Raw genomic sequence first — 25806 nt, forward strand, 5'->3', positions numbered from 1 at the left:
GGACAGGTGGACAGGTGACTGGGTGGATAGGTGAATAGGTGGATGGATGAGTGATAGAAAGATAAATGGCTGAGTGAGTGGACGGTTGGAAGGATGGATGTATAAATGAATAAATGGAGTCTGTTCAGCCTAAAGCGAGATCCTGAGTTCTCCCCCATCCCACCAGGTAGACTTCTCCTGGGTATCCCATGATGAGGCTGGGTATTCAGTTAAAGAGGAGTGGGAACTTAAGATTCCCATTCCCTGAGTGGAGACATGATTTTTAAAAATGACATTGAAATATCTGTAAAGTCCTGAGTAGAAATGACCCTTAGAGACTCTGTTGTTTGACTTTAATTAATGTGGCCATTTCTAGATCCTTCTCTCACTGTTTTCCGGGTGAGTGGAGGGGAATCCCAGGGAGGGAACTGGCTGGAACAGCTGAGTATGTTCCCTAATGAACTGGTGTGTTTTAACATTTGGCTCTCCAGCTCTGAGACTCTGAGCAGTTTTTGACATAAGAGGAGGTGGGAAGGGGAGAAACCTCCTGACTGATTCAGAAAATGTCTCCATTGAGTCTCACTTCCCATGGCATTTTCTCTCATTACACTTGCATCGGCAGTGGGGTGGCCTTAGCCCCGTGCTGTCTGCCCAGATTGCAACCCCACAGCCGACTCTGGATAATTGGCCCACGGGGCTGGCACCGCACCCAGGTTTCTACTGCTCATTAGTCTAGTTGCAACATGAATGCTGACCAGCGTTTGGGAGCTACAGGCTGTTCTACACCCATGCCCTGGTGACCATGACCTCCAGATGCTCCTCCTGCTCCACTGGAGAAGCTGGCAGTCAGCCTCTCACTCCACACCCACTCCAGAGCTACGCCATTCCAGGGTCACAGGGGTGTACAAGACCTACTCATCTCTGTCCACAAGCTTCCAGGCTGCTGGCCCTCCTTCCATGCCACCCGCTCTCCTTCCACACTGCCCGCTCTCTGCCTACACTGCCCACCCTCCATCTGTACTACCCACCCTCTGTCAGCACTGCCTGTCCCCCATCTACCCTGCCATGCTCACAGGTTCACAGTCTGGTCAAGGCCAGTTCTGCTGGTCCTGAGCAGGTTGGGCTCCCTCAGGCTAACCCTGCACCTGTTATGAACCAGCTCAGACAGTCAGGGATTAACAAAGGTAATATCATCATCCTAAATACATCAGGATTCCACTCATCTGAAGTTCCTAGAGTCATCAAATTCATAGAGACAGAAAGTAGACAGGTGGGGGCCAGAGTCTGAGGGAGGCGGGGCGGGGAGTTTGCGTTAATGCAGATAGAGTTCCAACTTTGCAAGATGAAGAGCCCTGGAGCTGGATGGTGGTATTGCTTGCACAACACAGTGAATGTCTTAATTCCACTAAACTAGTGATTCACGTAAAAATGGTCAGAATAGGAAAGTTTATATTATGTGTATTTTACCACAATAAGAAAAAATTGGGGGGTGGGGAAGGAATGAAGTACTGGTGTGTGTCACTGTGCGGATGCACTTTGAAAACATGATGCAGAGTGGAAGAAGCCAGATACAAAAGCCCACATAGTGGCTGATTCCATCTATGCGCATCTCTCCCAATAATGCCTTAGGAGGTGCTGACTCTGTCACCACAAAAAACACTGGCCCTCCTCCTCGTCAGTTTCCCTCAACCCAGGATGGCTTTGGGCAGTACCATCCTCACCACAGGAAGGCAGGACCCAAGTGCCAGGGCTCTACTGCCCACAGATCAGGCCTCATATTCAGGCTCAGATGCTCATTGACTTGGCCTTCCTTTCCCTCCATCAGTGTCCCTCTAGCAGGTGGAATGTAACACTTGCGTCACCAGCTCACTGGGAGGCTCAGCTATGAACAGGGCTATGCTCCATGCAGGGTGGGTGGCGCATGGGAGGGGTGGATAAGCAGTGCTATTATGACTCTTGTTTCTTCCAATGAAACACAGGGTCACATGAGACCCACAGCTTGTCTGATCCCTCACCATGGGAGTGCTGGAGCTGACTCCTAACTCTGGTCAAGGCTGAAGCTTTTCACCATTTGCTTAAGCTACTAGTTGACCCCAGTGTGGTCTGCATGTTCCTCCTCTGAGGTGAGGTCTCAGGACCTGGCAGAGCAGGTGTTTGGTACACATGTAAAACAAAAGTCCTTGTCTGGACACCAAAACAGGGATGCGAGTTGGTGGGATCTTGGAGGTCATCCAGTCCAATCTTCTGTGACATTCTGGCAAGAGAATCCCCAGTCCTGCTTGGCTCCTTCCAGTATGGGGAGCTCACTATCTCCTGAGGCAGGCTGAACAGCCACAATAGTTCTGCAAGTCTTCTCTTGGCTGAACTCCAGCCCATGTCCCTGGTGCTTTCTGGCCCTGCTGTTAGCCATGTGTCACACTTTTGCTACGTGACCCCAGGCAGCTTGGCCCACAGATGTTTCTCTTCCCAGGCAGGTCCTTCCTCTGCTCCTCTGTGGGGAGCCTCAGGTACTAGGGACCATTGTGCAGACTCTGCTTGCTATCACAGATCCTATCATAGTGTGATAGGCCCACTGACTATGACCACCTGCCCAGGGTCCACTTCCACAGGCAGCCCTCTGCTACTGCTGCAGAAACAATTCATCTGTCCCAAATAAAGGCTCATCAGGAGAAACTGGGGTCAGCCCCTGAGCTGCCTTTTAGGGCTGTGTTTGTGACCAGGCCATGGATCACACCTGGGCTTCAATGTAAAAAATTGGGCAAGTGTAGCAAGACCTAGAAAGTCTGTGACATTCCCTGAAGGGGTACCAGTTCCTCTCCTGGCTGTAGCATTCCTTTTATAGCACACCTCATTTACGAGAGAAGCAGCTGGTACAGGTCAGCATTATAACTGAGTCCAATGAGCAATTCCGCTCCTAAGTACATGCACATACTTGCATGCAAATATCAATGGCAATCAATACCATTCACAACAGCCAAAAGGTGGAAACAACCTGTGCTCACTGACAGATGAAGGGATGAGCAAAATGTGGTTCGTCCATACAATGAAACATTATTCAACCCTAAAAAAAGGAAGAAAATCCAGACATGCTACAACAAGAATGAACCTTGAAGATATTATGCTCAGTGAAAGAAGCCAGTCACAGAAAGATGAATACGTCAGGATTCCACTCATCTGAGGTTCCTAGAGTCATCAAATTCATAGAGACAGAAAGTAGACAGGTGGGGGGCTGGAGTTTGAGGGAGGTGGAGTCGGGAGTTTCCATTAATGCAGACAGAGTTTCAACTTTGCAAGACAAAAGAGCTCTGGAGCTGGATGGTGGTGTTGGCTACACAAAGCTGTGAATGTTCTTAATAGCACTAAACTAGTGATTCCCTAACAAATGGTTGAAATAGAAAACTTTATATTACATGTATTTTACCACAATAAGAAAAAATTAGGGGCAGGGAAGGAATGAAGTACTGATGCATGCCACCATGTGGATGGACTTTGAAAACATGATGCAGCATGGAAGAGGCCAGACATGAAAGATCATGTAGCAGCTGATTCCATCTACGCACAGCACCGAGGCAGGCAGAGCCCGGAGACAGAAGCAGGTGGGTGGGTGCCAGGGGCTGGGGAGGGGCAATGGGAGTGGGAGTGACTGCTAATGGGTGACAAAATGTTTTGGAAGCAGAGAGTGGTGATGGTTGCATAATACTGTAAACATACTAACTGCTACCTTATTGTACACTTTAAATTGTAACTTTTAGGTTACGTACATTTTACCTCAATCAAAACAGACAGACAAAAACAAACCAATCAGCCAACCCAGTTGGATCCCTCCACAGGCAGGTAAGAGTCGAGGGCAGGGGTCTGGGCTGCTCATCACAGATGTCCTTGAGGTTGGGGAAGAACTCAGGGTAGGACCCTCCCACCTCCGGAGGAGACAGGTGTGGTCAGCTTCTGAGAAGAGGCTCCTCAGCCAGGAGGGTTGGGCGCAGGACCCTCATGTCCCCGGGGCCTGTGTCTGCACCTCCTTCTGTTTTCTACCTCACACACTGGCACCTGTTGAGCTTCAACATCCAGTAAGAATGCTCTATCTGGGGCTCCCCACATGGAGGGGTCTGTTCCCACACTCGGGGCCAGCAGGACACCCCCCAGCCTCAACCTCCCCTGCAGGCAGAGGGGCACAGAGACCCAAGGATGTCCCCACAGCTGGTGCCACACAGGTGTGGTTTCTGCAGAAAAATCCAACCATGTGCCTGTGCCAGTCACAGTGTCAATGAGGCAGGGCTCTTTCCACACATCAGACGGACCCAAACCTGCTGTGCTGAGAAGATCTGGCTGACTGGCGGGCTGACTGGCGGCCTGCCTGCCTCCTTCCCTCACAGCCATTCCACCTAAGCAGAAGTGGCAGGAATGGATGAGAACCTGAGGACCGCAGAGGAGGCAGGAACCCAGGCCTGAGGCATCCGAAATACTCCCCTGGGGGATGCTGCTACCCCGGTACTGCCTCGAGGCTCCTGTGGCCCACTGCCTTCATCCTTGACATTTGCGTGCTTTCGCGAAAACAATGCCAGCCAGCCCTCTCTCTGGGGCCACCACACAGGTGTGCTCTGGCTGGACACAAACCGAAGGTGGCACCAAGTACACCTCTCAGGCAGGGGCTCCAGGAGACGGTGACTTCCACAGTCCTAGCCTGGTAACACACAGCAGGAGGCAGACACGAGGGGCCTGAAAGCTGCATGTAAGGTGGTCCAGCATGTTTGCAGCACAGACGAACAGCTTTGACCAGAGGGTCCTGGAAGGGAAAGCAGCGCGTCTTACCTGGAAGTGTCGAAGCTGTCATAGGAGCCCACGGTGTAGTGCCTGAAAAGCTTCTTGCTGCGGTCAGCACGGGTTTCTGTACAGAGAGGGAAGAGAAACACCATTCAGAAAAGTCATGGTCCCCGAACTCTGAAGCCACAGCACACAAGGCTGGTGGGCCCTCTCACCGACTCCCCAAAATGTGAGACGCCCTGTCCTGGGGAAGAGTCTGGAGGAAAATGAGGCCTGGTTCTGGGGCCTGACTTTGAGAAACTTGGAGAATGCATGTGCACCCCAATGCTGACCACTGAAGAGTCAGGAGCACCACTCCCTAAGGGAGGCAGAGTCCCACAGGCCTCATCTCACAGAAGAGGCAGGAGGAAGCAGCCTGTGAAGACGAGAGGGCCAGGCCAGCTCAGGCCACGACAGGGCAGCCCACTCAGCGCATGGAATCCACTAGAACAGCATTCTGCTGTGGTGAGGCTTCCAGCAAAACAGAAAACCTGCAGACAACTGCCTTTCAGGAAAGAAAGAACATTTATTGTCATTTTCCTGATTATAGTTCCTCTCTCCTAAAAAAAAAAAAAGCACCAAACCCACATGATTAACGTTTCTAATTAAGTCCTCTGCTTGTTCCCCTTACTCAGCAGATTGAGACATAAATTTCATGGGAAATGATATGAGCGGTATAATTAGATTTAATGGATAGTTCAGCGTCAGAGGGAGAAAAAAAAACAAAACAAAACCCACAACAGAAAGACATAAAACATAGCAGCTCACGATTTCCTGTTTACTTTCCTCCCAAACAGGATTTCCTGCACGATCTCCTACCTAAACCCTGCAAAACATCCAAAGAAATTGTGCAACTGACTTCAGGAAAATGGCCCAAAGTTTAATTTAAACTCTGTAAACAACCTTCTCTGTTGTTAGCCTCCTCCATCCCAAATTCTGAGGCAAAAGCATGTTTTTTTTCTGCTCAAACCCCAAAATGCATATTTGCAGTTCAAAAGTAAAGTGAGGGAACTGAGAAAGGTCTCCACACCTTTCATGTGCCCAGAGGCAGCCAGCTGTTCACCAAAGGCACACGTTCCAAGAACCCTTTCCCTTTTCCAGCAGTGTGGTGTTGCCCTTGGGGGCAGGAAAGGAGGCAGGTGTTGAGCCCAGGACTCCACTTCCCAGCCTCTCTTGCACCCAGATGTGGCCACGTGACTAGTTCTCACCACTGACATGTGAGCACAAGCAGGGTGGGAAGGGTCCCTTCCAAGCTTAGGCTTTTGAGAAGCCAGTGTTCTCTCCCGACTCTCTCTTCCAGCTTCTGCCGGCTCAACGCTCAGGCCTCTGAGACCCTGGGGTCAACAGCTGGGTCTCTGTGCCCTGGACTCTTACGTAAGCAAGTGTTGCATTTCTACCACATTAGGCTGCAACCTTGGATTAATGTGATGCAGCGGCTAACGCTGCCTTAGCAGCGCCCTGCCTGTGCAGGACAGACGGGTCCTCCACATGGAAGCTCCCAGCTGTCCCCACCCCTTCCACACTACTCCCCACAAACACCTGAGCCTCCTCCAAAACACAACAGGATTCCCCAAACAGCCACATCATCACCATCTCCACCATCATCACTGACATTTATTGAGCACTTACTGTGTACCAGGCCCTGCTATAAAGTGTCGCTTAAGTATTCAACAGTTTAACTACCATGACCCCCCAGGGAGTGGGGCATACTCCGCTCTGCAGCACCTCCAGTGCAGCCAGGGACACCCTCTGCCCTCACTCCGTTGAATGCCACTGCCTCAAAGCCTTGGCTGGCAGGCCGTGGGAGCCCCTGCTAGGTACTAACCAAAAAGACGCATGTGCACAATTAACCAGATAAAAAACACAGTATTAACACATCAGATTCGGCAGAGTGCACCAGGCCCTCACCAAGCGGCACCAGTCCAGCAAGCTGGCACACACCTCCCCTGGCTTGGCAATCTGCAACAAATATGCCCAGGTGCAGGAGGACACCTGTTTGTCCTCCTTCTTCCCTGGCATCCAGCATCTGTGCCACAGTCCAATTTCCAATCATCGTTTATGAATGACCTGGCAGCCAGGGCCTTGCCCTGTGTGCAGGGAGGTCAGAATTCAGCAGGGCAAAGCCTCAGGCTCTGCTTTTTGTGCTCAGGATCCCGGGGATGGGGTGAAAGAGGAGTCCCAGGGTGCTGAGTCTCCACAGGCTGGATGAGGGGCCCAGCATGTGGGTAACTGTGAGGTAGGAGCACACGGTCAGGCAATCCCTGTGACATTTATGTTGGGCCATGCACGTGCAGGGACAAGTGAGACTTGAACCTTTCCAGGGGTTTAAGCAGAGTAGCTCACAATGCCAATGAACAGCCACAGGGACTGGCTGCTAATTGTTATTATTACTGTTAATTGCCTCTGCTCCTTACACCCCCACATGGCAGCTCTGCGCCGGTTGTCTAGGGAACTGCTGGGCACTACCAGCTGATTGGTGCAGGATCCTGGCTGAGATCAGAGGCCAGGGGCCAGAAGCAGAGAGGAGAGTGTATAGTGGAATGTGTGCGTGTGTGTGTGTACACACCTGTGTGCATGCATGCGTGTGTATGCCTGTGTGTGTACTGTACACGTGTGTGTGTACGCGCGTGTGTGTGTTTACCAGAAGAAAAGACTATTTCAGTAAAGGAACCATTTCTAAGCTAGGTAAGGTAGCCAGGGTGTCCCAGACTGGAGTTTCACGGACCAACAAAACTTGAAACAAAGAGAAGAAGGGTGTAGACTGACAAAACATTCACCAAGTTTTACATTTGCCTCAGTAAGGATATTAAGAACAGTAAATTCCCCTCTGGTATCAAAATTGTAAGAAAAGGGAACTTTTTTTTTTTTTTTTTTTTGAGACGGAGTCTCACTCTGTCGCCCAGGCTGGAGTGCAGTGGCCGGATCTCGGCTCACTGCAAGCTCCGCCTCCCAGGTTCACGCCATTCTCCTGCCTCAGCCTCCCGAGTAGCTGGGACTACAGGCTCCCGCCACCTCGCCCGGCTAAGTTTTTTGTATTTTTAGTAGAGACGGGGTTTCACCGTGTTAGCCAGGATGGTCTTGATCTCCTGACCTTATGATCCGCCCGCCTCGGCCTCCCAAAATGTTAGGATTACAGGCGTGAGCCACCGCACCCAGCCAGAAAAAGGAGCCCTTAAAAGGACACTACCTCTGACTGCTTCATACAAGAATCCCACCACACAGGCCTTCCCTGTCTCCTGGTTCCCAGAGACAGTTATACTTGGGCTCTGGGATATGGCCCTAAGGGACAGGAAAGGTATCCTAAGGGACAAGATTATTATCACTGTCACCACTATCACCACCATCACTACTACCATCATTATCATCACCCCCATCCATCATCACCACCATTATCACCAGCATCACCACCATCACCACCATAACCCCCACCCATCATCACCACCACCATCACCACCACCACCATTACCACCATCATATCATCTCCACCACCATCACCACCATCATCACCACCATTACCACCATCATCTCCACCATCATCACCAACATCATCACCATCATAATTACTGCCATCATCACCACCACCATCATCATCACCATCATAAATTACTCTGCCATCATCACACCATCATCATAACACCTATCATCATCATCCACCATTACACCACCACCATCTTCTTCACCATCATCACCAACATTACCACCACCATCTTCTTCACCATCATCGCCAACACCATCACCAACAACATATCATCATCACCACTAATCATCATCACGACCCCCATCACCATCATCAGCACCATCATCTTCTTCACCACCATCATGAACCACAATGACCACCACAATCATCCTTTTCACCATCATCATCATCGTCATTATCACTGTAGTCATTATCATCATCACTGCAGCAGAAGACATATTTATGTACTGTCAAGTGTGGAATGCTCTGCTAAATTATCTCATTTCATTAAAAGTAAGTCTTTACCCTTACTTGGTCCTCACACAATATCCCAAAGTAAGCAGATTTCCTGTCCCTGGTTTACAGAAGTAGCAGAGTGCAATGATGAGGGATGTGGGCTCCGAAGCCAGGCTGGCTGGATTCAGAGCCCAGCTCTACCACTTACTGGCTGCAAGTCCTCATCATGTCATCTTTAAAAGGATGATGCTAGTAACAGCCCCTCCTCAAAGGGGAAGGATTGAGGAGTTAATACGTGTAAGGCACTAGAACGGCATGTGGCATGTTGAAAGTGCTATGTTATGTTAACTAATGCTGTCAAGGTCATACATTAGTTTAGAAACCTCTGCCTCCCAAGGTGGCCTCTCAAGGTCATGGAGTCCATGAGCAGCAGTGTGGGTCTCTGACCCCAGATGTGTGCCTCCACAACCAGTGCTGACAGCAACCAATGGCCATAGCTGGTGATCCACTCACCAGGGCCCACACGTATACTAGGTGTGTGTGCTTCACCTGTCTGATGTTGCTGTGTCTGGTTTACGGGTGAGGAGGGGGAGGCTCAGAGTTTGAGTGAGTTGCCTCAGGTCCCCCAGCCAGGAGGTAGCAGAGCCCACTGTAGTGCAGCCTCCAGGGGTAGCGCCCATATGGGGTTCCTGGGAGGCAGCATCTAATGAGTGACCCGCGTAAATCCAGGTGGCCTTCTTGACTCTGCCACGTCCTGTGGACATGCTCTCAGCAGCCTCGGTTTCTGAACTGGAAAGAGCGGGGTGGGCTAGACGGCCCTTGGGACTCTGTCCCCAGTGTTACAGTTGCACACATCATGGCTTGTCCAGGTTTGGCCCCCTGGGACTTGCTGTGCACTGCGCTGAGAGGCAGGGGCTGCTGGGCTGCCCCTTCCCAAGGCTCCCTGGATCTCCCGGTGAAAACGTGGTCACAAATAAAACACCCTGAGACAGACGAGGGGAGGAGCAGGAGGTCAGGGGCCACACTAGCCTCCCTGTGTGCCAATGACAACAAAGGATGCTGGCTGTTCCCCGCTGCTGAGAGGCCAGCTTCCCAGGTGCCGGGGCCTGAGGTCAAGGCTGCCTCAGAGCTGACCGCACCTTCGGCTTCGTGTGCACCTGCTCACCCTGCTGGCCACATCCTCCCTATCTTCTGTGGGACCAGTCCTTTCTCAGTTCCAGCCATGTGGTCAGGTGAGGGCACCCTGCCCCTCGCCACCCAATCGCCCAGCCCTGGGCTCCTGCAGTTGCCATAGGAGCCCGGCTGGAATGTCCCTTTGATCCCAGTGAGTGACGGGATCAGGGTAGGGGCCTGGGACCCCCGCGGGGACAATGCCATCTTACTCCTGCTGCTGGGGTTCCTACGCCTCAGGACACAGAGGGAGGCCAGCCGCCTGAGGGGGATGCCCACATGCAGGATGACACAGGGCTGGGGGATGAGGGAGGGCAGGAACAGAGACAGAGAGACCCAGAGAGATGGGCGACTGCCCTAGAGACACAGCTGGAAACCCTGGACACAGCCATGCCCGGCTTTTCACTTGTACAAACCAAATGCATATCCTTGGTGGTATTAAAAAACTTGGCTTGGCCGGGCGCGGTGGCTCAAGCCTGTAATCCCAGCACTTTGGGAGGCCAAGACAGGCGGATCACGAGGTCAGGAGATTGAGACCATCCTGGCGAACACGGTGAAACCCCGTCTCTACTAATAAATAAAAAAAAAAATTAGCTGGGCGAGGTGGTGGGCGCCTGTAGTCCCAGCTACTCGGGAGGCTGAGGCAGGAGAATGGCATAAACCCGGGAGGCGGAGCTTGCAGTGAGCCGAGATCTGGCCATTGCACTCCAGCCTGGGCGACAGAGCGAGACTCCGTCTCAAAAAAAAAAAAAAAAAAAAACTCGGCTTTCCGTTTTTTAATGATGCAGTAATGCATTTAATAGTTGCGTTGCTGTACCATGTGGCTAAGAAACTGCCATGGCCGCATAGCTTTCCTGGGGACACAGCCGCTTCCCTTCACCATGGGAAGGTCCTGGTGAGGCTGCCCCTCAGGAGGCCAACAAGTCCACCCAGTACACAGGGGTGTACACGTGGGTGTGGTCTAGGGATCCTGCTGGACTCTCCTAGGCCCTGTCATTAGCAGTAAGTGACCCATGGCCCATGCAAGGCCAGGTGGCCTTTTTCTGAGATGTTCTGTAGTCTGACTGCTGAGGAAGGTGATCTTGGCTTCCTTTTAGAGATGCGACAGAAGGACACGGGCTATGGCCACCATTCAAAGCACAGGGAGGGAGGGAGTCCAGCGATGAAGCCAGCTCACAGAGGAAGGCAGAACCAAGTTCAAGGTCTGGGGCAGGGAGAGATGGGCCTAAAAGACCTTGATGCCAGGAGTCCCCAGATTGTGGCTTGTGGTGGTCACTGAGGCTACTAATCAAATACTTCTGGCTTTCCACCAGGGGGCTGGGGCGGTGGCTGGCTGTGGTCAGACACTACCTTCTTGGCTCTCCTGTGGTTGAGTAAGCCCTTGAAATTAATTTCGGCCAGTGAATTTTAAGAGGAAGTGACTTTTGTTATTTCCTGGCTGGAGACTTTAATTCCAAATGCAAGACCCCCACCCACCAGCATTGTCTTTTTGCCCTCGGGCATGGCAACCAAAACATTTGAGAAGCTGGTGGTTCTATTGGTCTGGGTCCCCAAGTCACCACCTGTTGATGTATGATGGGCATAAGGCATGAATGAGAAAGAAACCTTTGTTGTTCCAAGCCACATAGATTGGGGATTTTACTTTGTATTTTGAAGGCTAGTCAGGTGAAGCACTGAGAACGGAGAAGGAACAAACAAAATCTGTAACTGGTTGAGATCAATGAGCTGTCAACACTGCTGCACTCAGACCAGCCAAGGGGAATGCTTGTTACTGCAGCTTCATGTAGGGCAAGCTGACTGAAACACACCTCCATGGCCCTCTCAGTCCTGTGGGCCAGTACATCCTAGGCAGAGATGGGTTTCTGTCACCAGCAACCAAAATCATCCTAGCAAGTATAGGAGGGAAGATCAGACAAAATCAAGGCAAAGGCTGAGTTTAGCCTCCTCTGAGAGAATGGCTGTACTTTCTAGGAAAAAAGGAGAAAACAACCTACTAGACAACAGAAATGGATCCCATTAAGCATGGCCAGAATATGGCATAGCAGCATGCACTTTATGTGTCCCAGAGGAGATCCCTCTGCCTATGATAAAGGAAGCAGAGAAGCCAACCATCCAAGAGGGAAGTATTGATTTGTCTGCTTCCTTAACCGTGGAGAAACTTCTTGACGTCAAAACCAAGTTTCCAACCAGGACTTCCTCCTGGTCAGCACTGGGATCAGCAGGGGATATAGCAGGGGCTCAGTAATGTTTGTAGTGCTCCACACACATGGAGGCCAGCAGTCACTACCACTCTAGTCTGAACCACCATGATCTTGCACCTGGACTGTTGCAGTAGCCTCCCATCTCCCTGCTTCCACGCTTGCCCCTCCCCTTCACTGATTTACACTCTAGAGAGCCAACAGAATGAGCTTTTAAAAAACGTAAATCAGGTGATTTTCAACTCTGCCGCTTAACATTTTCCAACGGCTTCCAAACGCAACCAGAGTCATGTTCAAGCTGCCTCCTATGGCACAAGCCGGACGCCACATGGCCCTGCCTGCTCCCTGGCTCATCTCCCACCGCTCTTCCCCTTCCCGGTCCCCTCAGCCAAGTTAGCCTCTTCTTTGTCTCTTGAACAGGTCAAGCTCATTCACGCCTCAGGGCCTTTGTGCATGCTTAACTCTGCCTGGAATGTTCCTTCCCCGGCTCACATTTCACTGCAATGCTAGCTCTCCAAATCCTACAACAACAGCCTGGTACATAGCGGGCACTCAGTAACTCTGGAGAAAGTGAGCCAATGGGTAAAAGTCATACACCTTTGGACCCTTTGCTCCCATTCCACGTTGGCCACGCCATCTCCTTGGGTCTGAGCGTGGCAAGTTGGAGATACAGCCCAGGATGTTGGATGATCACAGCTCCTGCCATGGACTGCTGAGGCAGGGGACGCAGCCCTGGCTGGGGCGGTGGCTGGCTGTGACCTCCTCACTTTGCCCCTCTGGGCCTTCTGCTTCTCAGCTGTGAAGTGGGTCGATGGGGACTAAACATTCCTTAGGCTCTTGAACTTGTCAACCTGACACATCCCTCTGGATGTAAGGTGACTCACCCCATGTCCCAGGAGAGGGCCATCGGTCCAGGCATCTCACACACGCAGCACTTGAGCGTGCAGGGCCTGAAAGCTGTTTTCTGAGTATGGCCTAGAAAAATCTACACTGAAAGGAAAAAAAAAAAGGCCAAACCTAGAAATCCCATTTCATATACCTTTTGGGACTCACGAGAGGCAGTGACAGATTGCATGACAAGCTTCAGACTGTCAGCATTTAAAATAGTCCTTTAAGCAGAGCCGCTGGAAAGAGGATGCCGTACAGCTTGGCAAGGAAGCCAAGACAGGGCACCCGGGGAGATTCCAATGGCCTCTGATCCTGGGCTCTGACTGTTTCTGGAAAACGAAATAAGAGGAATTTTCTCAAAGAAATGTACTAAGACACTGAAAGGCCAAAAGCTAATCTTTTGGATGGGTTGGGAGGAGGTAGGCTATGGAACTAAGAGATAGAAGGTGGGGCAGGTGGGGTGGCTCCTGCCTGTAATCCTAGCACTTTGGGAGGCCGAGATGGGCGGATCACCTGAGGTCAGGAGTTCAAGACCAGCCTGGCCAACATGGCAAAACCCATCTCTACTAAAATATAAAATTTAGCTGGGTGTGGTGGTGGGCACCTGCAATCTCAGCTACTTGGGAGGCTGAGGCAGGAGAATTGCCTGAACCCGGGAGACGGAGGTTGCAGTGAGCTGAGATCGTGCCACCATATTTCAGCCTGGGTGACAAAGTGAAACTCAATCTCAAAAAGCAGAGAGAGATAGAAGGTGAGAGGTGAGGACAGGGTCCTGTGAGCACGCTGACCTCTTTACACTCCAGCCACATTCCATGGGCAATGGTTCTCTCTGCTCGTGAGACACACGTGGACAGACAGAGACAGGAAGGATACACAACAGTCCATCTTCAGACAAGACAAGCTCGAGCTTAAATCTCTCGCTAGCTACACAACCCCAGGCAGCAAACAACCTCCTTCCAAGCCTCAGTTTTCTCAACTGTGCCCTGGGCCAAGAGCAGAGTTTACAGGGCTGCGGTGAGGACAAAATGAATGAACACTTCTAAATAAATCCTTTCCCCAGCATCCGGCCTAGGGAAGCCGTCAAGTCACGTTGGCTACTGTTGTCTGTCCAGGAACCCAGCTTGGGTACTCTGGTCCACAAAAGCCTCTCTGAAAACATGCCCCTGCCCTCTGCAGAGTAAGCCCTGCTCCCTGACCACCTCTGCACCACCTCACCCCATGCCCTGGTTACAGAGGGTTGGGCCATGAGATGGCGCCTGTGCCAGGCCAGGCCAATCATCAGAACTTCCCCTGGGAATCTGGAGTAGACGTGGACAGGCTGCTCCCGGTATGCACTGAGGACATCATAGCTGGGGCGATAAGGCTGTTACCACACAGCACCATTGGAGGGACCCATGTACTTCCAGGGCCTCAGGAGGCAGGGCTGTGCCTTCTGCCCTTGACAACCAGGAAAAGCCCTGGCATCCTTAGACCAAGGTCCATTTCTTCATGCAACTCAGCTCAGGTAAGCTTTGTATTTCTTGCAACTGGAAGAGTGCCATCTTTCAGTCTGTCTGTCATGCTGGGTGGAACCTGTTGTCACCCAAGACGTCATCTCAGGTCCTGGCTTGGTGGCCCATTTCTCCCAATGGATGGCCCTGGACACTGCAGGGCTTTGGGTATCCCTGCTCCAATCTCTAAACATTGGTATTCACCATGACAACCAAGTAACGTCCCTTCCACATTTCCAGTCATTCCCCTCACTCCACAAGAGCCACACACCGCAGACATTTCTGGGTTACTTTTTGTCAAAGGGCAGTGACAATGACCAGACAGAGGGCACTGAATATGCAGGGGTCAGATGTCTCCTGTGTCCACGACAAAGACAGTGAGGCCCCGAGATTTGGCCAAGGACCTTAAGGCTGACCTCAAATGAGCACAGAGCACTTCCGGGTCAGGCGGCCTTGGATCGTTCGCCTTTGCTGGGAGCCGCTCCTCCAAGCCCTCTGAAGTGTCCCAGATGATAATATACTGAGCTTTTTCATGCTTTCCCCCAAGTACTACGTCCCAAATTTACTTTTGTAAATTGACAATAAGCACAGATGCCACGGGAGAGTGGGAAGATGATGCCATGTGTTCTGAAGAGGGGACTGAAGGCCTTCTGATGTGTAGACCCCTTGCTGACCTCCAGGGCAGGTTTTAAAATACACAAGAAGGGCGGGGCGTGGTGGCTCATGCCTGTAATCCCAGCAATTTGGGAGGCCAAGGTGGGCAGATGGCTTGAGGCTAGGAGTTCAAGACCAGCCTGACCAACATGGCAAAACCCCATCGCTACAAAAAATACACAAATTAGCTCGGCATGGTGGCATGTGCCTATAAATCCAGTTACTTGGGAAGCTGAGGTGGGAGGATCGCTTGAGCTTGGGAGTTTGAGGCTACAGTGAGCTGAGATCACATCACTGTACCACAGCCTGGCTGGCAGAGTGAGAACCTGTCTCAAAACAAAACAAAACAAAACACACATGAAGAATTTTGATGCAGGCGAATTCTGAACAGGACAGTTCAGAAGGTGACTGCAGAGAGCTGAGTCACATCAGCTAAAGCCCTGAACACACAGGAACATGGACCCAGGAGCCTGGGCAGGTTATTTTACTGTGTTCTCTGCCACATGGCAGGAACTTAGCTAACGGTGGCTATTGCCAAGGCTCCTGCTGGGAATAGGGAGCCCCCGAAGGCTGAGGTCAGATCTGACCTGGCTGAGGAAGGAGGAGGAAGTCCCAGCAGAGATGGGGAAATGTCGTATGTTAGCTACAGATTGACAGAGCCCACTCGGTGACCACAGCCATCCTGACATCCCATGGGAAAATGCTCAGGACAAGCCACAGAAAAATTCTGTAGGACGCCCATTTCACAAACGCAGACACTGAGGCAGAGCGTAGTTAAGGGAAGGCTTAGCGCACGCACTCAGTGCTGGGCCGCTGGAGCGTGTGGCCATGGCAGAGACAGCTGGCAAAGGTACACAAGTATCATGAGATTTGGGGGTTGGGGAGAGACTTGGGGGAGCCCTGGCGAGCGAGTCCACGTGACAGCTGAGGGCAGAGGCTAGGGAGAGACGAGAGAAGAGCCAGCCGCAGGCCTCAGGTTGCCAGTGGGGCGGGCCAGAGGGAAGCCCTCGGAGCTGAGTCTACACTTTCAGGGACGGAGGGGGACAGGCGGTAAGAACGGTTCCCGCAGAGAAGTAAAGGAGGAAGGATACTGAGACTCCCTGGCTGCTGGACTTGAAATTCAGAGGCCAGGAAAGGGTGGGGCAGCTGAAGAGGTTTTCTAGGCGCTCTTCCAGATCAAAAACCACCACCACCTTTGCACTGAAAACCCCTGTTCTGAGACGAACGCGATTTTAGGGCTGCTGTCCGCCTCCTCGATGGCTGTGGGAAGGCAGGACCTTGACCCCTACTGGCTGTCCCCACGCCTGGGGGCTGTGCCGTCCCCCCAGGCGGGCCTGGCTCCCTCTTCACAATGGCTTAAGAGCTGCCGCATGACAAGTGACCAGGCTCTGAAGTCAAGGGCAAGCAACCACCGCACACGGTCTTTGACCTGCGAAGAGGATTGTAGGAGACTGTCCCACCACCCCTCTCGGCCATGGAATGGGGCAGGAGGGAAGCTTCAAACCCAAGGAGGGCTGTAGACACCTGGCTGAACGCAGACTGTGCTGGAGCACATGAGGCCGGCGAGGGAGGCAGAACTGACGATACCCCCCTCGACCTTTGCCCCCTGGCATCACCCCCACAGTAATGTCAGGGTTGATGGCTAAAGGGGGATTACCAGGTAGGACCGAACTAATCTCATCTCATGAGTCCTTTGAAAGCAACTTACTTGTCTCTGGTGGGTGGCAGAAGGGGAAGTCGGAGAGACTAGAAGAGCTGGCAAGGCCAGTCCCACAGACTCAGGGAGCGAAATCCTCCCCACAACCTGAATGTGCCCAGAGGCAGACTCCTCCCCCAGCCTGCGGCCAAGAGCACAGGCCTCAGACCCCTCCACGGGAGCCCTGTGAGAGCCTGGACAGAGAACCCAGTCCAGCTGCCTGACTTTGGCCTCACAGAGCCTCGGGGTGGGGGTCGCGAGTGGACACACCTGTGCTCACGGGTTCCGCAGCACAGAAAACGGAGGGTACTGGGGCTGCAGGTTCCTTTACGTTTTCTTTTTTTTCCTTTTTCTGGAGATTTGTCTGTAGTCTCACCCAAGACAGAGATTGAAAAAAAGAGAGAGAGAGGGAGGGAGGGAGAGAGAGGCATGTGGGTGAAGGGAAGTCCCTGAGAATCTTCCCCTCTTCCCTCCCTTGAAATCCATCATCCTCTCTGAACTCTCATTCTTGACTCTTTACCCCAAAGAGGCAAAAATCACAGCAGTGGGCTCTGGGACGGGGTGGAGGTCCCCAGGACGTCCATGTCATCCTGGTTGTGATTGCTGAGCTCCCGCAACGTGCAGCCTCAAGTCCACTCTGGCCACACTGGCCCTGCGCGGCGGCATCCTTCCCACTGTTTAGAGGGCTCAGAGTCACCCAGGTGGCAACGTGGCCGGGCTGTCCAGCTCCAAATCCCCCCAGCGCTGCACCCAAACGCTTCCCTCCCACGCGGCCTCCTGCCATCTCCGCGGGTTTTAAATCAGACGCCGCTCAGGCTGTGCCCAGGCTGCTGAGCCAAATGCAGGATCAGAACCACAAGGAGGGAAGAAATTACTGATGGGGATGAAAGACAGAAATAACTTTTCTTTTTTAAAACCAAAGATGCTGATGGGCTCCTTGCAAGGCAGAGGAACACACGGGCAGGAGTGCCGCAGGCAGGAAAGATGGGAGTGCACGGAGCTTGGAGCCAGCACGCCTGCCCGGCCTCCAGGCCCAGGACTCCACTCCCGGGGCGCAGTCTCTGCTCTGGCCAGCTGTCAGGCACGGGACCCACCATGAGGGGGACAGAAGGGCGGGGACAGAAGGGCGGGGACCCCGGCTCCGAGAGTTACTCAACCGAGGGGCACACAGCTTTCATTTGAAAAGCAACACGTATCACACTAATGCCGCCAGCTGACGTGGCTCACTCGTTTCTTTGCTCAATCAGCTGCAGATCACTCATCAAGCACCTTCTGGGCTCCCGGGACTGACCTTGCAGGGGAGGGGAAGAGAAAGTAAGGACCCTGTGCAGAATGCCCAGGCAGACGTCACAGCACACGGACCTCGTGGGGACGGTGGCCTGGGCTCCTGCGGCTGCCGGCACAGATGACCAGGATTGGTGGCCTCGAACAACACAAACATCCCCCCTTACAGAGCTGCAGGCCGGAAGTCTGACCAGGTCTGCTGGGCTGAAGTCAAGGTGTCTGCGGGGCTTCCTTCCTGCTGGAGGCTCCCGGGGGATCCACTTGCTTTCCTGACCCGGCTTCCAGAGGCCATGGTGCTCCTTGGATCCTGGCCACTGCCTCCACCTTCAAAGCCAGCAAAAGTGGCACAAGTCCTTCCCCCCATTGCATTGCATCCCTCTGACTCTCAGCTCTATGCCTCCTCTCCCACATTGAAGGACCCCTGGGGTCACACTGAACCCACCCAGATAACCCTCAGCTGACAGCAACCTGAGTTCCCTCTCCAACCTCCACTCCACGTGACCACGCGGCTGATGTATTCAGAGCTTCCAGACATCAGGATGTGAACATCTCCGGGGGTCACTATTGTGCCACCATAACCACAAAGAGACCATCCCTGTCGGGCAGCACAGCTGGGCAGGCTGTGCTCAGAAAACTGTTTACCTCCCCATCAGCAACAGAGCTCAGAACTTTCAACAGGACAGAAATTATGAGGGTGACAGAGAAGCGGCTTCCAGGAAATGCATTTAACTGTTTCCAGATACAGACAACACTCAGTTCCGGTTCGGATTCTGCCACTTACGGTGAGCCCTAGGGCGGGGCTCAGTTCCTGGAGACGACTCCTGGGTGTGGCCCTTACTCAGGCTGGGCCGCCAGCACGATGGTTCCTCGCTCAGCTAAAAGTGCCCAGTTCTGCACCAACAGCCCTTTTCCTGGTCTGCACCACAAGCTCAGGGGGCCAGGCTCCCCTTCCTGGAATCACAGTGGTTTCCAGTAGTGGCAGCTGCACCTGAGTCCATGGTTCCACTTGTTCCCAGCTCCCCGGAGGATCGTGGTTCCTCCTGCACGCACACATGCGTGGCGTGTGTCATCCGCCCTGCTCCTCCTCTTTGCCCGATGCTGGGAAGAACAACTTGGTGTTACACGCCTGGGTAAGACCCCAGCAGCGAGGTGCAGGGGGAAGTTTCCCAAAAGAACCACGTGCATTGAATTCCCTTAACATGGGCATGGGTGTGTGCGTGGTGAGGGGAGGCACCAGCCCTATCAGGCGTATGCCAGTGGGTCCCCAGCACTCCGACACCACACAAGGGCCAGATCTATGGACTCCAAATCCAGGGGCCAAGGAAGCGGGTGCTGGCATGCTGGGCCGTGTTTCCATCCTCCGATAAACAGAAATCACTTCGGAGAGCCGGCTGCTGCTGCCACGGTTGGTTTTTTTTCAGTCATCTCAGGAAATTGTTGCTTGTACTGCAAGATGACTGAAGCACCTTAAGAACACGGGTTGCAGTATTGACTTGCCACTTCACGAAGCAGTCTTTTTGCCAAGTGTAGCTGTGTCTGCTTTCACAGAACCCCTGTAGCAGCAGGGCTTGGGCGTGGAGCAGACAAGGCCCACATAGCAGCGGCTTCATGTACAGAGCTTAGAGGGAGACGGGTAGGCTCACAAGGTGGCCGAGGGCGCCCAGCAATGCCGGGGCTCAGCTGCATGTTCCACTGATGGTCGGAAGGCCAAGGTAAGATGTCAGCCTCCAAGAGTCTGAGGAAGAGAATGGGAGGGAGATGCCTCCAGGCGGCAGAGCTGTCACAGGGCTGGGTGTCCATCACAGCGCCGGGTGTCCATCACAGTGCAGGGTGTCTATGACAGCGCCGGGTGTCCGTCACAGTGCTGGGTGTCCATTGCTGCCACCATGTGATCTTGACCTGTCTTCTTCCACCATCCGTCATGCCTCGCCGTGTGCCACACGCACCATTTAAGTGTAAAACACACTCTCTTCTGAATGCTCCCAGCAACCCTACAAGACAAGTGCTAGCAGCATTGGCCTCCACTGTGCAGGTAAAGAAGCTCAGGTGCACACCAACGATCTGTGCCTGCGTCCAAGCTCTGGGCACTGCCTCATAGCCCTGCTAAGCACCTTCTTCCTTCCAACAAACTGCTTTGGCTCACTCAACAGCTATTTGCAAGCAGCAGCTCCTCCCTCTACCCCAGGGGCCAGGAAGCTCAGCGCTTCTCCCAGCCTCCCTCCAGGAATGCCTAGGTCCTGGCCAATGAGACAGGAGCAGGCGCCTGCCAGGAGGGGCTTCCTTTCCCCAAACCAAACCTCCCCAGAGCCTACAGCTTTTCAGCCCTTCCTTCTTCCCTGTCTGGAATGTGGAAGAGGCTCTACAGCCATGCTGCCTCCAGAGCATGCTGAGGACGTGGAGGAGAAGGAGAGAAAGATTCACAGGCCCAGATCACCATGGCGCAGCTATGCCCACCTGGCCCCTGCGGCCTGGCCCCTGACTTCTGTTGGGTGAGACAAGTAAAGCCCTGCGAGTTTAGGCAATGGTTTCTGTTTCTCCCAGCCAGGCAGGGTCCTAACTGCAAGGCCATGCCTTATCTTGTTTAACCACAAACAGCCCTATGAGACAGGGTACCGTCATTATAATAATCACTTATCAGATGGGGAAACCAAGGCACAGGAAGGTTAAATAGTGTCCTCTATAACACAATCAGCAAGTGACGGAGCTGGTGATTAGATTCATATCTTAACACTTCTGCAGTAATAAACACAGAGACTCCATGAGAGGACTACGACCCGGAAGAAAATCAGGTGTGATCTGATCATTTCCAAGGTCACCTGGCTGCTGAACATCAGAGCTGGGATCCAAACCCAGGTCCTCCTGTCTCTGTGAGTCAAGGTCACCCCACGGCATCTGGCTGCATCCTCCCTATGGCATTTTTCTTCCCTTTTTTTTTTTCTTTTTTCTTTTTTGAGACGGAGTCTCTAGCTCTGTGGCCCAGGCTGGAGCGCAGTGGCCGGATCTCAGCTCACTGGAAGCTCCGCCTCCCGGGTTTACGCCATTCTCCTGCCTCAGCCTCCTGAGTAGCTGGGACTACAGGCGCCCGCCATCTCGCCCGGCTAGTTTTTTGTATTTTTTTAGTAGAGACGGGGTTTCACCGTGTAGACCAGAATGGTCTCAATCTCCTGACCTTGTGATCCGCCCGTCTCGGCCTCCCAAAGTGCTGGGATTACAGGCTTGAGCCACCGCGCCCGGCCCCCCCTTTTTTTTTTCTTTTGCAAAAGATTGGTTTTACTGGTAGCATTTCTGTTTTACAAGAGACAGAGTCTTGCTCTATTGCCCAGGCTGGAGTACAGCAGTACAATCATAGCTCACTGTAGCCGTGAACTTCTGGGCTCAAGCAATCCTCCTGCCTCAGCCTCCCAAGTAGCTGAGACTATAGGTGTGCACCACCATACTTCGCTTTTTTTATTTATTTATTTTTTTACTTTCTGTAGAGATGAGGTCTCAATATGTTGCCCAGGCTGGTCTTGAACTCCTGGACTCAAGCAATCCTCCCACCTCAGCCTCCCAAAGCACTGGGATTACAGGCATGAGGCACCACACCCAGCCCGACCTATAACATTTTTGAAACGATACATCTTAGAGGTGAGTGGTGCCCTGTAGATAATAGTTTTTACAATGCTACACTTGAGAATTATCCGGGAATGTGTGAAAAACCTGGAATCCTAGGTTCTTGAAGGAAGGATCCTCACTGGAGAATGGGACGGGCTCTGCGCAGGGTCACCCAGCCCGGAAGGGAGGATGCCCAACTCTGCCCTGCTGCCCTCCCGCCACTGTGCTCCTTCACCTGCTTTGCAAGCTCAGTGGATGCCTCCCGCCCTGGCACCCGGTGCCCATGGGGAGGGCAGTGTGGACTTCTCTTTTGCCCACACTACCACTTCTTGCAGCTCTCGGGCCAACCCAGGCTGGGGACACCATCGGAGGGGAGGCTACACTCAGTCTCTGGTGATGCTTCCCAATTACCACCCTCCCAAATTGGCTGGACAAATGAATAAAGCTGTTGGCTGTCACTGAGTTGGTTTCTACTCTATAGTAATTAGAATGTTTAAAAAAAATCAGCCCAGGAGCTCAGTGGAAGCATGTATACCAATACATCGAGCCAAACTCACAGTTTAAATGGAAATTAGAGTAAATGGATGAATCTGTGCCTGATTTGCATTTGCTGATGAGCTCGGCTGGGAGTGTCCATGCTGAAGCAGGCTCTGTTTCCAGGATGGCTCTCTCTCCTCTATCTGTCCAGGACGCCTGGCGAATGTGACCCACATGCCCCTGGCCCTGGCAGCCCAGGGCTGGAGTCACCAGTGGGGAGGAGAGGTGGGGTATTGTGGCCAGACTCCAAAAGACTTGTCCATGGCTGAGCTAATGCGGCCTGAGCCCAGAGGGGAGCAGAGCTTGCCTCTGGCTGTGGACAGGGCGTCTGGAAGGGCCTCACTCTGTGTACCCCTGCCCCCCATGCCTGCCTCTCCAACACCCACTGCCTAACCCCACGGAACACCCTGTCTTAGGGCCCTGCTCCCCATGCCTGCCCCTCCAACACCCACTGTCTAACCCCATGGAACACCCTGTCTTAGGGTCCTGCCCCCCCATGCCTGCCCCTCCAGCACCCACTGTCTAACCCCACGGAACATCCTGTCTTAGGTCCCTCTTTGTGGTCAGCCTCTTTACCCGGCCAATCAGAGCACCTCAGAGAAGGCCGATGATAATCAGAGCCACCATTCTTGGAGCAAACACCCCAAGCATCTTCTGGCAGAAGGTGTTCAACGCTGCTCCCGGCCAGGCCTCGTTACCCCCAAGAGAGGGCCCAGGAGGGGGCCATGTCCAAGGGCACGCAGCGGAGCCTGGATTTAAATCTAGGAATGGGTGGGGCGGGAGGATTCTTTTAGCTTTATAATCTTTTTTAAGGATGCCAGCAGCTGAGGCTTTGGAAATAGGACATCTAGAAAAAAGACCTGTTGAGCTCAAGGAAACCGCCCTGAGCGTGTGGGAAGACAGCTGCTTCTTTATTGCTCGGGTTTCAGTGCTAGAACCTTGGCCAACCGGAGTTCGTGGTCAAGGGGACCCGTCTCCATCAGGGTGCCTTCTTGGGGAGGATGAGGTGGGCCCCACTGGTGCTAACAGAGAACAAAGACCACCCGCCCTCTGCCCCCGGCCATGACCTTAACAAGCCAGGGCCAGATGCTCAGGGCTCGTTCCCCGCCATTCACCAACACAGGGCACCTCCAAAAGATTCTACACGTCACTGACAAAACCCAGAGTTGCCAGGCGGGTGAAGACCAGCGGGGAGACTGGGCGGGGGTCACCATAGTCTCGGCAGCTCATGGCTCACATGGATCTCTTCAACCACAAAGCAACATCTGGGAGGGAGGCACCTCAGTGGCAGGCGACTCACATCTCACTGGACTGGGTCCTGGAGGCCCCCATCCCCCGCTGGACCCCTCCCAGGCTGGCCACTCCTGCTCTCCTCGGCCTTTGTGGGCGAGAGGGAGCAGTTGGTGAGAAGCTACTGGAGAAGTTGCTATAAACCATTATGCAGCCTGTAAATGCACAGGGTGTTCCTCCCTCTCCACCGTTGCCACACCAAAAGAGCACACCATCCACTTGGGTAAAACAACAACGGAAATCCACCCAGCCACGCTGCCTTTGGAGAAAGGCAGGCTACACTCGGGAGCAGGCACGTTGCCCCAGGCCAGCCTTGTGGGGACTTTCAATACAGTTTGTCGGGTTAGGAAAGAACACGCCAGAAAATGAACAATCCACGCCTGTAGCCACAGCACCTCATCATGCAACTGACCTCCCTTTGAGGTTAACCGCAGTGCTTACTAGGAAGAGATGTTCGAGTTTGTCTTAAAAACCCACCAGCCGTTCAAAGGGACCCTTGAGAATATAAACAGGACCCCTGGGATTCTGGCTGCAACTGAGAAGCCTGTTTCCTCCCGGATGATCTGAGGCTATCTTTATTTCCATTCTAAATCAGAAGCAGACGAAAGCCGTGATGGAAACAATAGCCTCGGGGCGCCCAGCAAGCAGGACACAGTCCCTCTAAAACACACGAAGTGCAAAGCCATCGTCACCCTGTTTCACCAAGCGCCGGCAGGACTGCCCGAGTCCGGGGGTCCTCCCGTCCCCGCGGCTCTCGTAAAGAACAAAGGCTCTGCACACCAGCCCACAGCGTACCTCCAAAATGAACTTTCTTCTTGAACCTTGAATTCTCGGCCATCCTTTCTAACCTGGGTGTGACCATCTCACTGGGACCGCTGCTCCTCGGGGTCTCCGCGGAGACCGAGTCCGTGGGGCGGCCTCATCTACTACTGCCTGTTAATTCAACAGGAAAAAAAAAGTTGCAGCCCTCTGGGGGCAGAATTGAAGAAGAAAAGAGAAAAAAAAATCAGATGAAGAAGAAAGATGGCTCCGGGAATGTTTCATCCATGAGGAAGTTCACGAATTTGACTTCTGGGGACTGAGCATCCCAATCAGCTGAAAATTCGTTTCTTCGACACAAGTTGTAAGCCCCAGACTGGAGCCGCGTCCTTCCACTTCCCACTGTACCAGGGACTTTTTTTTCCCCCTAGTGCTGGTTTCCATGGCAATGCATCAGTCACTAGTCTAAATAAGTACGGGTGAAGGACGCCTGAAAAACCAGTGCAATTACGCATGCCATTAGCAGGGAGAGGCAGTGATTCAACCCAGCTATTAGGAAGGGCCGGAGGTGTCACTTAGAGGTGGCTGCTGTCCTCGTCGCCAGTATTGCTTTATCATTTTGCAAGGCTTGGTGTTTCCTCGGCGTTGGCAGCTCACAGCCCTGCTTTCTGTGAAGGGGGCAGCCGGGCAGCCAAGCCCGTTTTGGCTACACAGATGCCCTGAGCCAAAGCTGGAGGGAAGGAACTACGCCTCGGTGGAGGTGGAGGGCATGCACTGTGCCTTCCTCTGGGCAGTGGGTCCTTAGCGGGGCTTGGGACAACAAGAGGCAAGGAGGGATTTGGGGAAAAATCCACAGACATGCTGTCGATTCAATCTGCAGGGTCATGGCCAGCAGTCCACCCTGGATCGGGGTCAGGGCACAGGGCTGGGGGCTGAGCCTCCTTCCAAATACCTGCAAGGACTTCTCGGCTTTCAAACACTTCCCACTTGGTACATCCTGTGAGAAGGGGAATGTCACAGCAGGGAAGGGAGGGAGTGTGCCTCCCTTTTTGATAGAGCTCATTCCCTTTTTTTTTTTTTTTTTTGAATTGCTGGCCTGAATGTCCATCATGGCCCAGGACAGAAGCCCTCACCTTCCTGAGCTACAGGCTTTCAGTGGGTTAGAAAACAGATTGGAAGGGGTTGGGGATACTCCATGGATGTCTTTCATCCCCCTGGAGAGGCAGAGTGTGTGGCAGGGAGGCAGCCTGGACTGAATCCAGCTTTGCCAGTCACTGGCGCTATGAGCTTGGGCCTGTTTCCAGTTATCTTGATTTGTCAGCTGCGGAGAATCGCGAATTATCCATAAGATGGAAATCGGGGTCATGAGAATACAGTGAATTAAAGAAGGGTGCCTGGCACACAGTGGGCATGCAGGGAAGATCAGCTTTGTTCCCGTTCTTACATTCACTGCCGACGTGAAGAGCATGTTAGGTGCTGTCACCCGCACGCGCGCCGTGGCACAGTGAACGCTGCCTGGGCTTCCGGATAGTCTGCGGTGTAACTCACTCCTTT

The 25806-nt window shown here is 53.0% G+C and overlaps 1 protein-coding gene across 2 annotated transcripts in view; it reads right to left on the reverse strand.

Moving 5' to 3' along the window:
* Positions 1 to 25806, reverse strand: part of SHANK2 (SH3 and multiple ankyrin repeat domains 2) — a 667466-nt gene that overhangs the window by 236469 nt on the left and 405191 nt on the right. For both annotated transcript variants that reach the window (XM_017887194.1, XM_017887185.1), the window contains exon 14: positions 4789 to 4864. In XM_017887194.1, the coding sequence (XP_017742683.1) occupies positions 4789 to 4864 (76 nt within the window). The remainder of the gene's footprint in view (positions 1 to 4788; positions 4865 to 25806) is intronic.

The sequence above is a fragment of the Rhinopithecus bieti genome, unplaced genomic scaffold (genome assembly GCF_001698545.2).
Source record: "Rhinopithecus bieti isolate Rb0 unplaced genomic scaffold, ASM169854v2 scaffold_1014, whole genome shotgun sequence".
NCBI lineage: Eukaryota > Metazoa > Chordata > Mammalia > Primates > Cercopithecidae > Rhinopithecus > Rhinopithecus bieti.